This window comes from Bos javanicus, chromosome 19, assembly GCF_032452875.1.
Source record: "Bos javanicus breed banteng chromosome 19, ARS-OSU_banteng_1.0, whole genome shotgun sequence".
Classification (NCBI taxonomy): domain Eukaryota; kingdom Metazoa; phylum Chordata; class Mammalia; order Artiodactyla; family Bovidae; genus Bos; species Bos javanicus.
Genome location: NC_083886.1, coordinates 38,060,595 through 38,073,497, shown reverse-complemented (window position 1 = coordinate 38,073,497; position 12,903 = coordinate 38,060,595). Strand labels below are relative to the sequence as shown.

Below are 12,903 nucleotides of genomic sequence, written 5' to 3'. Positions count from 1 at the left end.
AATGGGAGTGGGAGGGATTGTATGAGGGATCCCAAGAGAAGGCTTCACATATTCACCTGGACAGTTGGTGTCCACTGAAATCCTGCTCTCCAGCCAGCATGACGAGCACAGAGTGAACATACACAACCCCTGTCCTCATGCTTTATATCCCAGTCCAAAGCTCTACCCCCAGGGACCTTGGTATGAAAGACATCCCCCGCCCCCTGTTTGCCTCTCAGCAACCCTCCCCAGGGTGAACAAAAATTCTCCATGCCATCCCTGCCCAGTGCTCTGAGCTGGGGACAAGACAGTAAAGGTGAGACCCAGGCTCTGCCTCCACAGAGCGAGGACTGGGGGCCTGGAAAGAGAAGAGTCATCCAGTTAGCAGTGACTAGCTGGCTGAGTGACAAAGGAGAAAGACGCGGGCTGGGGACCTGGGCTGAAGGTCTGGGAAGGTTTCCCTGAGGACTGACTCAAGGGCTTCTGGGGCAGAGGGTCTGGGCCCCTGCAAAGAGCTGGAGGCTGGCCTTCCTGACTCCCCCAGCTTTCTCTGCCAGCCCCCCATCTGCTCCCTTTGCCCCAAGCCCCACCAAGGCCCCCATCAGCACTGTCCTCCTGCCCCTCTTCCCTGGGGCTCAGGAAACTCATCTCCAAGCACTTTTTGGCTTCTAAACCTCCCAGTCTCAGGCTGCTGGGTGGTTGGTAAACAGCTTATTAAGGTGATTAACGCTGCAATTAAAGCTGGAAAAACAGAGGCCAGGGTGCTGGCTGAAGGCTCTCCCTTCTCCTCCCCCCTTCATTCCCCCCCAGCCCTCCTCTGCCATCCCCTCCGGGCATGGTTGATGCAATTCAGCCTGACTTAGCCAACCAGAGCCCTCACCTAGGTGGGGAGGCTGCACATCAAATGTCCGGTCTCGGTGCCTGGAATCCCCTTTCCCGCAGAGGTGGGAGGCTCCGCTGGCCTGGGGAGTAGGTGGTAGTGATGGTATGTTGCTGAGGCAGGTGGTGTGTGCAGGCTGAATTGGGGTGAAGTCTCTAAGACCCCCTAGTATCCAGGACCCCTTAAAGGGAGGGGCCTCAGAGACAGGGGTTGAGATCATCCTTCTTATCCATTTCCGCAAGTGAGAAGGGCAGGAGCCCTCTCCTCCCAGTAGAGGGGTAGGGGTTTTCTTTCTCCAGGCTCTCAGAGTTAGGGTGGCTCCCAGCATGTCTGAGGGGCTGGCAACTGCCAGATCCTGACCCTTCCCTGAGCTTGGCATCCAGGGGAGTATTTAAGAACTCTCTGGGTCCATGCCATCCCTCCCTTTAGCATATATATATATATATATATATATACTATATACTAAGTCGCTTCAGTCGTGTCCGACTCTGTGCGACCCCATAGATGGCAGCCCACCAGGCTCCCCTGTCCCTGGGATTCTCCAGGCAAGAGCACTGGAGTGGGTTGCCATTGCCTTTCAAGAAGCCTTCAAGGCTCCCCCACAAGCCTCCTTCCCTTGTGCCCGGTGAGTCCTGGGAGGGGAGTTATTCTGCAGGTGGGATCTCCAGGGAGTATGTTCCCAGACCCCCATCTCTGCCTCTCATGCTGCCATCCTTTTTTCAAGGCACAATTCAAATGCTGCCCCCACCACGAAGCCTTTCCACGTTTCCTTCCCACCCACCACCAGCTGCCCTGCCCCTTTCCTCTGACAACCCACCCAACCCCCTTGGCTGTGTCAGGTTTGCCCAGCCAGGGGCCTCTCCAGGGTAGTCCCTGCTTCTGACCCTGGAGCTCCTCACCCAGAACTGTGCCTCCTTGCCCAGGCCTCAGTCATCTGTGGCACCAGTGCCTAGAACAGTGTGAGAAATAGAGCAGGTGTTCAGAAAACACTGGGTTGACTCACTCCTTTTTGGAGTGCACCTAGAGGTGGGCAGATCAACAAGATGGCAAGTGCAGCCAGGGGCCTGGGTCTGAATCAGTGGCATCGAGGGTGGGACGGGGCAGGAGTCAAGGTGGGTAGTAAGCCCCATCATCCTGTCACCATCGTCAACAGCAACTTTGATATACTGAGCAGTACTTGGTATGTGCTGTGTACCTTGTGAAACATTTTATACACACTATCCATTTAGTCCTCTCAACAACTACCTGCTAGGCAGGTAGCATTAGTCCTATGCTATAGGTACTAGGCTTAGAAAGGCTAAAGGATTTGCTTGAGATCAGACAGTCAGTAGTGGAGTCAGGATTCACCCCAGGTCAGCTGACTCCAGCGTGCACATTCCTGACTCTAGCATCAAGCTTTTCCAAGGATCAGCCCTGAGGAGGAAGGCCAGCCCCTCCCCCCACACTCCTCCCAGGGAAGAACCCAGGAAGGAAGGCTGGAGGGCTGGGGTAGGCAGAGCTGCTCAGCTCTCTGACACCCTACCCTGGGCATTTTAGTGAAGTGTGCTGCAGAAAAGCCTACAAAGAGCACCCATTCTCCAGACAGACCAGCATTCAAATCCCAGCATTGCCACGTATTAGTTATGTATCTCTGGGTTGGGAAGATCTCTTGGAGTAGAAATGGCAACCCACTCCAGTATTCCTGCCTGGAAGATCCCATGGGCAGAGGAGCCTGGTGGGCTAGAGTTCGTGGGGTTGCAAAGCATTGGACACGACTGAGCAACTGAACATGCATGTAATTATGTAACATTGATGGAGATTGTATCTCTCAGATGAGCCTGTTTCCCCATCTGAAAAATGGGCACTATACCACCCACCTTCCAGGCTGTTTTGAGGATCACATGTAACGTGCTTGGCACAGAATATGGGTTTAACAAATCCAGCCCTTACTAAGGTTTGGAGAACAGTGACCCTCGGGGCAGACTGGGGTTCCCTCGCCCCCCTCTTCTTCTCTGAAGGTTGTCACGAGGCAATGGGTGTAGTCAAGAAGCACCTGGCAGGAGATGGGCTCAGCCGCCCCACCCGGGCACTCTGCCAGGTCCCCCACCTAAGCACCTGTCCCCGTGCCCCCCCATGCCCCACCCTAGGCTGGTGAAGAGGGTGACCTGCTTGGCCTGGAGGTGAGGAGAGGAAGAAGGGGAGGTCAGGGGTGGGGCTGACCCTGAGGGAGGTCACCCGGGCAGTTAATCCAGCCTGACAGAGCAGGGATGAGCAGGGAGGAATTAGGAGCTTACAACATCCTTTCATCCCGAAGCAGCCCGCCAGCCAGCCTGCCCGCCCAGCCTCCCTCCTTCCTTCCTCTCTCTTTCTGCCCTTTTTTTCCCTCTCCCTCCCTTTGCTGGCAGCCCAGCCCTAATAAAATGCAGTGTCTCCAGCAAGTCTGCCCGGCTGCCGCCTCGCTGCTCCTGCCTGCACGCAGCCCTCAACCCAAACTGCTCAGCTCAGCCCCGCCTGGCAGCTGCCACTTAACCCTTGCCAGCCCGGCTGGCGTCCGTGGGCTGGAGGCCCTCCTCCCTTCCGCCAGCCTCAGGCAAGGGGGAGGGGAGGCCTATTTTCTGAGAGGCAGAAGGGTAAGGTGGAGGCTGGAGGTCCCCAGGTTCTGGAGTCCTGCTGTTCCACAGGGCCCTTCTGTTCTGCTTCCTCATCCTTATTCTGCTTTGTGGCTCACAGTCGCCCCAGAGGCCCGAATGGGTGGGGATTGTTGTTCCCATTCAACAGGTGAGAAGCTGAGATTCCGACAGGGAGTTTCCAGGCTGAGCTGGGTCACCCTGGCTGCTGGATGGTGTTGCTGAGTCTCCAGTCTAGACTTTTTCCAGTATAGGGAGCTGTCTCTGCTGTGTGTGTGTGCACCTGTGTATCCCTTGGAGTGTTATTGTTCGTATATTTGTGTGATGCTAATGTGTCTCAGGTGTGCATTCAGTATCTGGCCTCAGAGGACAACATGAGTCCATGTATGTGTGATGGTAGAGAGATGTGAGTCTCGGTACATGTGTGAGAGGTGGCTTCACAGCGTGTGCATGAATCCCATCTGTATCTCCCATCTGGGCCAAGATGTTTGCTCACGCACACTTCCGTTCCTGCTGCGACCTCCAGCTCTCTGTCTCCAGAGTCTTGGAGTTGGGCAGCTGGAAGAGGAGGGGGCGAGACTGCTGGCCTAGGCCGTCAGTGAGTCAGGGCCCAAGCACTCCCTGAGAAGGTCAGTGTGGAACCCCCCTTGTCTGTTTCCATGGCCCAGCCTGGATCTCAATGGCCTGGGGTCCCTGCCAGCTGTGGGAGCAGTGGTGTTATCCCTGCCTAAGGCCTCGCCCTCACCTCCAACTGAAAGGGACAGACAGGAGGGTGAGTGGTAAGGAAATGCCTGGGCATGGAGGCAGGGGGTTTACACATGTGTGCAGCATGTCTGTGTGTGAGCCCAGGATCAAAGAGCAGCCCTGAGGTGACCCAGCAGCGGCAGGCAGCGGTGGGGGGCTGCTAAATCACGCCGACAAGGGACGCCAAGCAGAGTGGAGTCAGGGAGGCCAAGGGCTGGGAGCCTCCATTCCCCAGACCGTGGGCCAGCCGTGTGGTCAGAAGCATCTGTTTCCCCCAGCCAAGCCCAACTCAGCTCTTGAGCTCAGAGCCCCAGCAGTAGGTCCCCAGGGCTCTAAATCCCTTAGGAGCCCCTGCTCAGAGGTCCTTCCCCACCAAACAACTTCCCTGACTCCCAGCCCTCCCCTGAGAGCTGCCTGCCTCTAGCCTCCAGTTCAAAGAGCTCAGTGGTTATTTTCTTCTTTTTTATTAATGTTATATATAAAGGTGAGTCCAATAAGAAAGCAGAAATGAGAAGGCTGGGAGAGGGTGGGAGCTGGCTTCGTTCCCGTCCCCCTGGGGTGGGACTCTTTGAGATCCACCATGTCTCTCCTCGCGCCTGCGCCTCCCACCAAACCCAAATCCAGCCGGAGCCCACATCTCTGTTTCTCTCAGCTCACTGCGCACAGGCAGGTACATCCAGGAGGAAAGGGCCACATAAATAGGAAACCACAGGAGGGAGGAGACTGCTTCTCTCTGTTGCTTTAAAAAAAAAATACATACTATATATATAGCTAGAGTCTTCTACCCCTCCTCTTCTTCGATATTTGACCACATCAGGGGTGGAGGAAAGTTAGCTTTGGGGGGACATCTGGGCCAGGAAGAGCCAGTGCTACCAGCCTTTCAGCCAGCCACCCCCTCACCCCTAAAGGTACCGAGTTATAACACCGTGCACCTCACCCGACATTCTCTGTCTTGGCGGGAACAATCTGTTTCCAAGGCCACCGGAAAGGGGGTGTTCGGGGGTTTGTCTTTCCTGGTGTGTCTCCTTGGAGATTTGGGGTTTGGCGCCAGCTTACTGGAGGAGAGGAAGAGGTGGGAAGAGGCGGGGTGGGGGCGCGGGGGTGAGCAGAGGCGCCCACGCAGGGGAGATTGGTCCTAACTGTTAACAATGCCCTTTGTCTTCCTATTTTTCAACAGCTTTTGAAACCAAAGTTGTGCAAAGTCCTGTACATGGGAGAAGAAATGGGTGGTCGGGAAGGCTGCCTGGGACCCACCCCTCCTCTTCGACCAGAGTTGGGGAGGCGAGGTGCTCCTTGAATTCTTCTCTCTAAAGCCACAAATATTAAAAGCTTCCCTTACTTGGGGCTTTTCTTTGGTGTAACCCTCAAATCTTAAACGAGGGCTAGAAGTTCAGGGCAGGGCTCGCTGAGGTCCCCACCCTGAGTCCCAGTCTCACGGTCCAATGTCTTTTTGGCAGAGGGGATGCTCAGGAAGGAGACAACCACAGGTGGCTTGGGGGAGGATCTTGGGCCTGGCAGGTCCTGGGATCCACAGTGCCTGGTGCCCCAGCCCAGCCCAAGCCTGACCTGCGCACACTCCACAGTCTCCCCAGTACCCAAGGAATCCAGTCTGGGGACCGAGTACTAAGATTTAGAATCTGGAAGGTGATGAGCCATTTGAAGCCAATCCAGGCTCTTGGAGCAGAAGGGGAACAGCTGTCCCAGCTGGAGTGGAGTGCCCAAACATCTGGAGGGGCACCCCAGTGTCTAGGCAGTGAGTGGGAGGTTCAGGGGGCATCCTTGGTCCATGTAAATTTCCTCTGGAAGCTCTTGGGTCCCTGGAAGAAGGGGCAAGGGAAGGGGAAAGGGATGTCCTTTCCCCTGTGCTCCTCGATGATTCCTGAGTGTCAGCTAGGACGGAGGCGCCTTCTGCCTGGTCCCGGGGTTCCTTCGTGAGAGGTTCAGGACGGGTAGGTGCTCAGTACACAGCCCCAGGGTTGGGCGGGGGCCCAGGGGAGGCATGGTGCAGGGTGGCTGGTTGAGGCGGCTGCTGCTGTAAGTGGGGTCCACTCAGGTTCTGTGCATGGTACCAGGAGTTGGTGGGGTCGTCCAGGTAGCTGGGGGAAGCACTGTACGGGAGTGGCGGGGGCAGCTGGCTGCGGGCAGGGGCTGGAGTAGAGTGGGAAGAGGTGTCCCAGAGGGCAGGTGACGGTGGTGAGTTGCAGGCCATGGAATCGCTGTTGTTGGGGCTGTGCTCCAGGGGAACCTCCCCATTCTTATAGAGCTTCTTGAATTTGGAACGGCGGTTCTGGAACCAGATTTTCACCTGCCCCAAGAAGAAAGGGGGAGCTAGTTAGCCTCTTAGAACACCGAGTGAAAAACCCGTTGGGGAAGTCAATCTGGAGAGGGCTGGGCCAGAACCCACTGTCACATGAGACCCAGGCAAAATCCAGGCATCCTGCCTCTGGGCCAGCATCTTTTTCTACTGGGGATAGAAATTCAGCTAGAACTTTTGGCGGCTTAGGTCCAAATTCTGCTCTGCCACTTACTAAGTGTGTGACTGTGAGCAAGTTACCCGACCTCTCTGGTTTTTGCTGTCCTCATCTGCAAAATGGGGACGCTGGCAGCACGATTACCTACCTCATAGGGTCACTATAATGCTCAAAAAAGTTAAGACAGACAAAGAACTCGAAGCAGCCAGCCATACACCTGACATAGTAACCACTGAACTCCAGAGGGGAGGAGGCAGTTTGCAGCATTTTGTTCACATTAGAAACCCATAAGCAAAGGTGCACAGATATACAGAGACAAATACACACCCACATAAGCATCTCCATGTGCATGAACATACCCACTCACCACTTCACACACAGGCACCAGTCTATAAAGATACACACATGCACAGATACACCCAGATAAACGCCCTGCAAACATGAGCTCCCATGTTCGCACACTCAGGAGCCCTTCAGGGCTGGTTAGTGGGGGTGATCTGGGACTCAGGAGCAGGTGAGCCATGATTCCCCAAATTTCCCTTGGGGTATCTCCCCCTCCGCCTGCCGCTCTCCACCCCATGACTGGTACAAACAATGAATCAGCTCCTCACCAGGTGACCCAGATTCCCGGCGGACTGGGCCCCACGCAGCCGCAACCCAGGCCCGCCTGTCAACACCTGTAGGGAGCCAGGCGTCTGCCACTCCTCCCCTGAGCAGTGACAGGCTGCTGGGGGCTTTAGGGACAGGCTGGGGCTGGGGGACTGCCACCTCTGAGTCCCTACCCCCCTTTGTGGGGAATTTGTTCTTGCCTCCAAGCACACAAGGGGTGGAGCATTTGGGTACTGAGCAGGAATGCAGTCTTTTGATACAAGCACACGTTTTTGTACATACACTCACCACGGTGCCCAGTCAAGTACATGTGTCCATCAATAAACACAGTGGCCCTTGAAAGGCCTTCCTCCTTAGGTGCGTTTCCCACATGTACTGTACACATATTAGCCTGTGTGCAAACAGACATGAATATACATGTATGTACAGCCCTCACACACACCTAGCCTGGGGTGGTGGGGTGAGGTGGTGGGGAGCATGATGCGGACTCCTAGCAGTGACCAACGCTGCTGGGAGCCTGTGGAAGCTGGGGATTCTGGGGTAGAGGGAGGATACCTCTCCTTCTGATAGACGCACTCAGTCCACACTCAGTCGCATGATTCACAAATATGCACACCTGTACACGTGCTAATGCACAAACTTCAACCGAGTTTGAGATCTGGGGGTCCTTCTACCCACAGACAAGGGTTTCAAGGGCCTGCAGGCAACTTATTAAGCCATCCAGGCTCAGCGGTGCCTGGGGTATCCCGGGGTCCCGGAGGACCCCACCGAGTCCTCACGGCCTTCGACCGCCCACCACTGACCTGCGTCTGAGTGAGGCCCAGCTGCGCGGCCAGCTCCGCGCGCTCGGGCAGAGCCAGGTACTGGGCCTTCTGGAAGCGGCGCTGCAGGGCGGCCAACTGGTAACTGGAGTAGATCGTGCGCGGCTTTCGGACCTTCTTGGGCTTCCCGTTCACCATGCGCACCTCAGCTTCCGGCTCCTCCTTCACGGACACTGCAGGCAACGCACCGGGAGGTGGGCGACTCAGCCTCGGCCAAAGACACCGTCGCCCTCCGGAGCCCCGCGGGAGCCCCCACCCTCCGGCCCACCGACTCGTCCCGGGACTTCCTGGCGGCGCTCTCCGCCGCCGGCGCCCCGGGAGGGAGCTGCGGCCGCAGAGCCTGGCCGGCGGCCGCCCACGACGCTGCGCTCCCGGGCTCCTAGCTCCCCGGGTCCCGGCGCCAGCCACCCCTGGACGCGCACTGCCGCCGCCTCGCTCCCCTCAGTCCCTGCCACCCGCCTGCTCGCCGCCCTCTCACAGGACCTCGCCGTCGGTCACTTCTCTCGCTCTTTTTTTTTTGTTTGTTTTTTAGACCTTTTCTTTTCAGAATAATTTTAGATTTCAGAAAAAGTTGCGGACACATCAGACTTCCTTTTCCTTCGCCCTTTCCTCAGATCCTTTCTTCTGTCTTTTCTTTCACTTTGTCTCTCCATTTTTATGCCTCCACTTTATAAATAAAAATATTTTATATTTTATAAAAACATATTTTTATGCCTCCATTTTTCTTTTTGCCCCCGTTTCTTCACTCTCAATTGCTGCTTCCCTCCCTGTTTCCGGAATTCTGAGGGGTCTTTCTCCGCGTGTCCCCCTCATCTTTCTCCCCCTCCCCAGCCCAGTTCCAAACTGCGGTCGCAGAACTCCCAGCGCCTGCCGCCTGCCCGGAGCCCGATGGAGAGCCGCTTGCTGAAGTGCCGGGAAAGCACCTGGATCCGGAGGCTCTCTGACTGTCCAGGGCCCTCTCCTTCTCCGCCTCGCTCACCCGGATCCTCACCCGGGACCGACCGCGGCGTCCCGCGTGCACCACGCCCCAAAGGCGACCAGTTTCTGGACTGGAAGGTCGTCCGTCCACTCTGGGGTCATCTAGCTCACCGTCTCTAACTTCAGACAGTACATTTCTTAGCCGGGACGCTCCCCTAGATTCTGGCTCCAATTCCTCTCTCTCGGGAACCTCCCAGTGCCTCCCATTCTCAGCGACCCCGCGGTCCTCACCTGGGTCCTGAGCGGGCAGCGGCTGCTCCCGGTAGGCTCCATATTGCCGGTAGGAGGTTCCGTAGGTATATTCCGACTTGGGCGAATAAGCGCCTGTGCCTCCAAGCCCGTTGAGATTGAACTGGTGGTGGTAGGTGTAGGGGTTTACGGTCTGGCCATAGGGCTGGCCCGAGTAGTAGTCGTGCTGGGGAGCGCTGTAGTAGCCCAGGTCAGTGACGGAAGACTCGGGCAAGGTGGGCGAGTCCTTGGAACCCGCATGGCAGCTGAGCGAGCTGGAGATGTCGGTGAGGATGCTGCTGAGCTTGCGATCGAAGGAGCCACTCATCCTGGCGGGCGCCGTACCACCCCCGGGCTGGCCTCAGCCGGAACGCCGAAGCGGGCAGGAGCTCGGGGGAGGCGGAGGAGACGAGGCGGGGTTGTGTGTCCGGAGGGCGAGGGGGAGGGTTCCCGGCAGCGTCTCTGGGGAGGGTCGGTCGAGGGGCGCTTAGACCATCGCGGGTCTTCGGGCGGTCGCGGCGCGCCTCTCGTCGCGTCCCAAGCCACAGTCAAATGCTGCCAGCTCCGCCCGGCCAGCCGGTTATAGACTCAATAGTGGAGTCGCAGAGGGAGGCCCCAGCGCTCTGATTGGCTGCAAGTCTTGCCTTCCAGGCAAAACATGCTCTTGCGCTCTTTCGTTTCTCTCTCTCTCATTCTTTGTTGTTACTCAACACACAAACACACACACTCACACACACGCACAGTCATACACACACTCTCTCTCTCACACACACTCACACAGACCCCTCTGTTCCTCCTCCTGTGGATCCCTTCCCCAGCCCAGATAACCCCTCGGTGTTCCTGGAGGAAAGAGTGGGACAAGGGTATCTTTGCAAGAGTCCCCAGGTCTGTCCGTCTGTCTGTCTCTCTGCCTGTGAGTGGAAGGTGGGCTCAGGTGCCATAGAGGAGGGGAATTTGGCCGCTGGGTGTCTGTGAGGTAGGTGGTTAAAGGTGTGTGGGGTGGCGGGGCAAATGACGGGCAAACATGCCCAAAGTGGCAGGACCCAGGCTCATGAAAATGTTCTAGTTTTTTCTTTTTTTAATTAGAAGAAAGAAAAAAAAAATAGGTTAAAGAAAAAGTTTGAATATATATTACTATATCATTTTTACAGCAATGCAATCACAAAAGGTAACTTTAAAAAATGTTTTTAATGAATGAAGGGGTCCATCAGACAAAAGTGCATCAGGCCTAAAAAAGTCATCACTGGGTCCAGGGAAGCTCCAGGAGGTGCACAGCCTGTGTGTGGTGATGTTAAATTTGTCTCCAAAAGTTTCAGAGATGACCTAGGCTTGTGGGAAAGAACATGGTCCCCATGAAGATGGGTGGGACACAGGCTGGCTCTCTGTGCTTCAGTAAGTTTGGGGGCAGATTCTGTGTTTCTGGGACTTCTCATACCCAGACAGAGTGAGCATTTTTAGAGACCAGGGGTGTGTGATGTGGGGATTTCATGTGTTCTGCAGCACATACAGAGTCCATGTTCGTACAAAGAATGCACATGAGTGCAGGAGTGTGCATGTGAGAGAGTGAGCCAGTGTATATGGGAGTCTGAAAGCAGTGTGAGTGGAGGACCACGGGATGGGGTGTCTGCGTGTGAATTTGTAGTTGTATACAGATGCACATAAAACTCTCAGCACCTTCCCAACCTCAAGTAGTTGAGAACCATGATGGCCCACTGAACCCTGTCCCCCCCAAGAAAGAGGCTCTCCTCCCTGGGGACTCCCACCTCCTAGTTCTGTCTGGCCTACAAGGCCAGCTTTCTAAGTCATCCAAACTGCTCCCAAAGCTTTAGCTCATTTATCCATTCCACTTTCGATTCTGTTCTCCGCCTTTCTTGGTTGGGGGGAGAAGGAGTCTCTTCCAAATATCAGTTCCTAGTTGCATACAACCTTCACATAGGGCTCCGCGGTCAATTCTCCCGTCCTCTTCCCCCGCCTGACTCGGCTAACTTGTCCCAGGACGCATAGTGCCAGCGCGCCACCTTCTGGTCAGTCTTTGGCCCTCCAGCATCCCCAAGTCTTGCCCAGCCCGGAGGAGGGGTCTCTTTCGTAGACTCTGTCCGGTGGAGAAGCTTGCTTTAGAAGAAAGCTTTGGAAGGGGCTCTGTGCCCCTTTCCAAAGCCAGACCGCCAGGGTAGGCTGTCAGGGTTCTCAGGGCTTTGAGAGCTGCCGTTGGCGAAGACAGAAAGCCACAGTCCGGGGTGCAAGGGGCAGGAGTGCCTGCCAGGCCCAAGTGGAGAGGCCGCGGCGTGGGAAAGGTGGGGGCGGGGGCTGGGCCTGGGGAGCGCTATCTGTCTGTCTATCTCCGCGTCCCCCCAGCGCCTATCGCCGGCCGCTCCGAGCCCGTGGCGGGGCGAGTTACCACCCGCTCTGGATGCCCTCTGTTCTGGTGCCAAGAGGGCGCCTGGAGAGCCCGCGGCGCTAGGGGCAGGAAGGGCACTGGGCGGGGCCGGCCCTCCCTCCCAGAATGGAAGCGGGGGAGGCAGGCAGGGACTGCTTTGGAGCCCCCAGCCCTCCAGAGTTGGATAAGCCCCTTCTTGGGGGTTCATTCATTCATTCATTCACCCGTCAACTGAGACAGAGAAACGCCAAGTAATGCAGAGACAGAAGGAAGTCTACCTTACTCACGCGGTACTCAGTGAAGCCTCACTCCCTTCCCTCCTTCTGGCACTCCTAAGTAAAGTGAAGGAGCAGTGGGTTGGGAGCTCGGAATCCTGGAATCATGAAAAGGTGGTGGTGATGGTGGGTTACGTTAGGATAATTTCTATGCTGCATTCTGCTATGAAAATGTAAGAGTTCTAAAAGCAGATTTAAACTGCAGCATTAGGGACTGAAGAGAGCAATTAAATAATTGTTTGGTAATGTGAAGTTAGCATCTGACCCCTCATTGCCCTCTGTGCTCCAGGACACCAGGGATCGTATCTGTTTAGTTCACTACTATGTTCTAGATACCAAGGGCAGGTCCTGGCACACACACAACGTCAGCACTCAATACATGTTTGATGAATGAATAACTAGGACTCCCTAATACTGGAGAGGGGCTGAATCATCTCGGTTGGGTACGCTTGCAGGGTTAGGGAAAGCGGCAGCCTGGGGCAGGCTCTGGCATCAAGCTGTCCCACTCCAGGATAGGAGCAGCTTCCCAGATGAGGCCATGTGGCCCCAAAGGGGCCCGTCAGGCCAGCAAGACTGGAGCCACCAGCCCCTGGGCAGGCACCTGCCAGCTCAGGGTGGTGAGGTTGCCAGAGGATTCAGTGGGACCAGTGCCACCCATTGCGCCTCATCTGAGCCAACAAGATGAGCAGGTGTCAGCCCGGGCATAGTCCTGCCCCTGGTGGAGGGGTGATGGAGGGCAGACAGTCTGATGCCTCTGGGAGGCTGGCAGGAGGGAGAAGGGGCAGTGCTGGCCAATGCCTTGGAGTCCATCGAACACCCTCTCTCTGGTACGAGAACATGTTCTCTGTTGAAGCAAGCGATTCCTTACAGCCCAGATATTATGCCACCTGGGCACTGCCAGAGCAGCTGGATTTACAGAGTGCCAGGTCTGAGGG

General features: G+C 56.2%; 1 protein-coding gene across 1 annotated transcript; it reads right to left on the bottom strand.

Moving 5' to 3' along the window:
* Nucleotides 1–4,657: 4,657 nt before the first annotated feature.
* On the bottom strand, nt 4,658–9,868 carry DLX3 (distal-less homeobox 3). Its single transcript, XM_061391426.1, has 3 exons — nt 9,320–9,868; nt 8,093–8,283; nt 4,658–6,514 (listed from the first exon to the last, which is right to left on the bottom strand). The coding sequence occupies exons 1-3, from the start codon at nt 9,642–9,644 to the stop codon at nt 6,167–6,169; spliced, it is 864 nt and encodes a 287-aa protein (XP_061247410.1). The 5' UTR covers nt 9,645–9,868; the 3' UTR covers nt 4,658–6,166.
* Between the last annotated feature and the right edge of the window lie 3,035 nt (nt 9,869–12,903).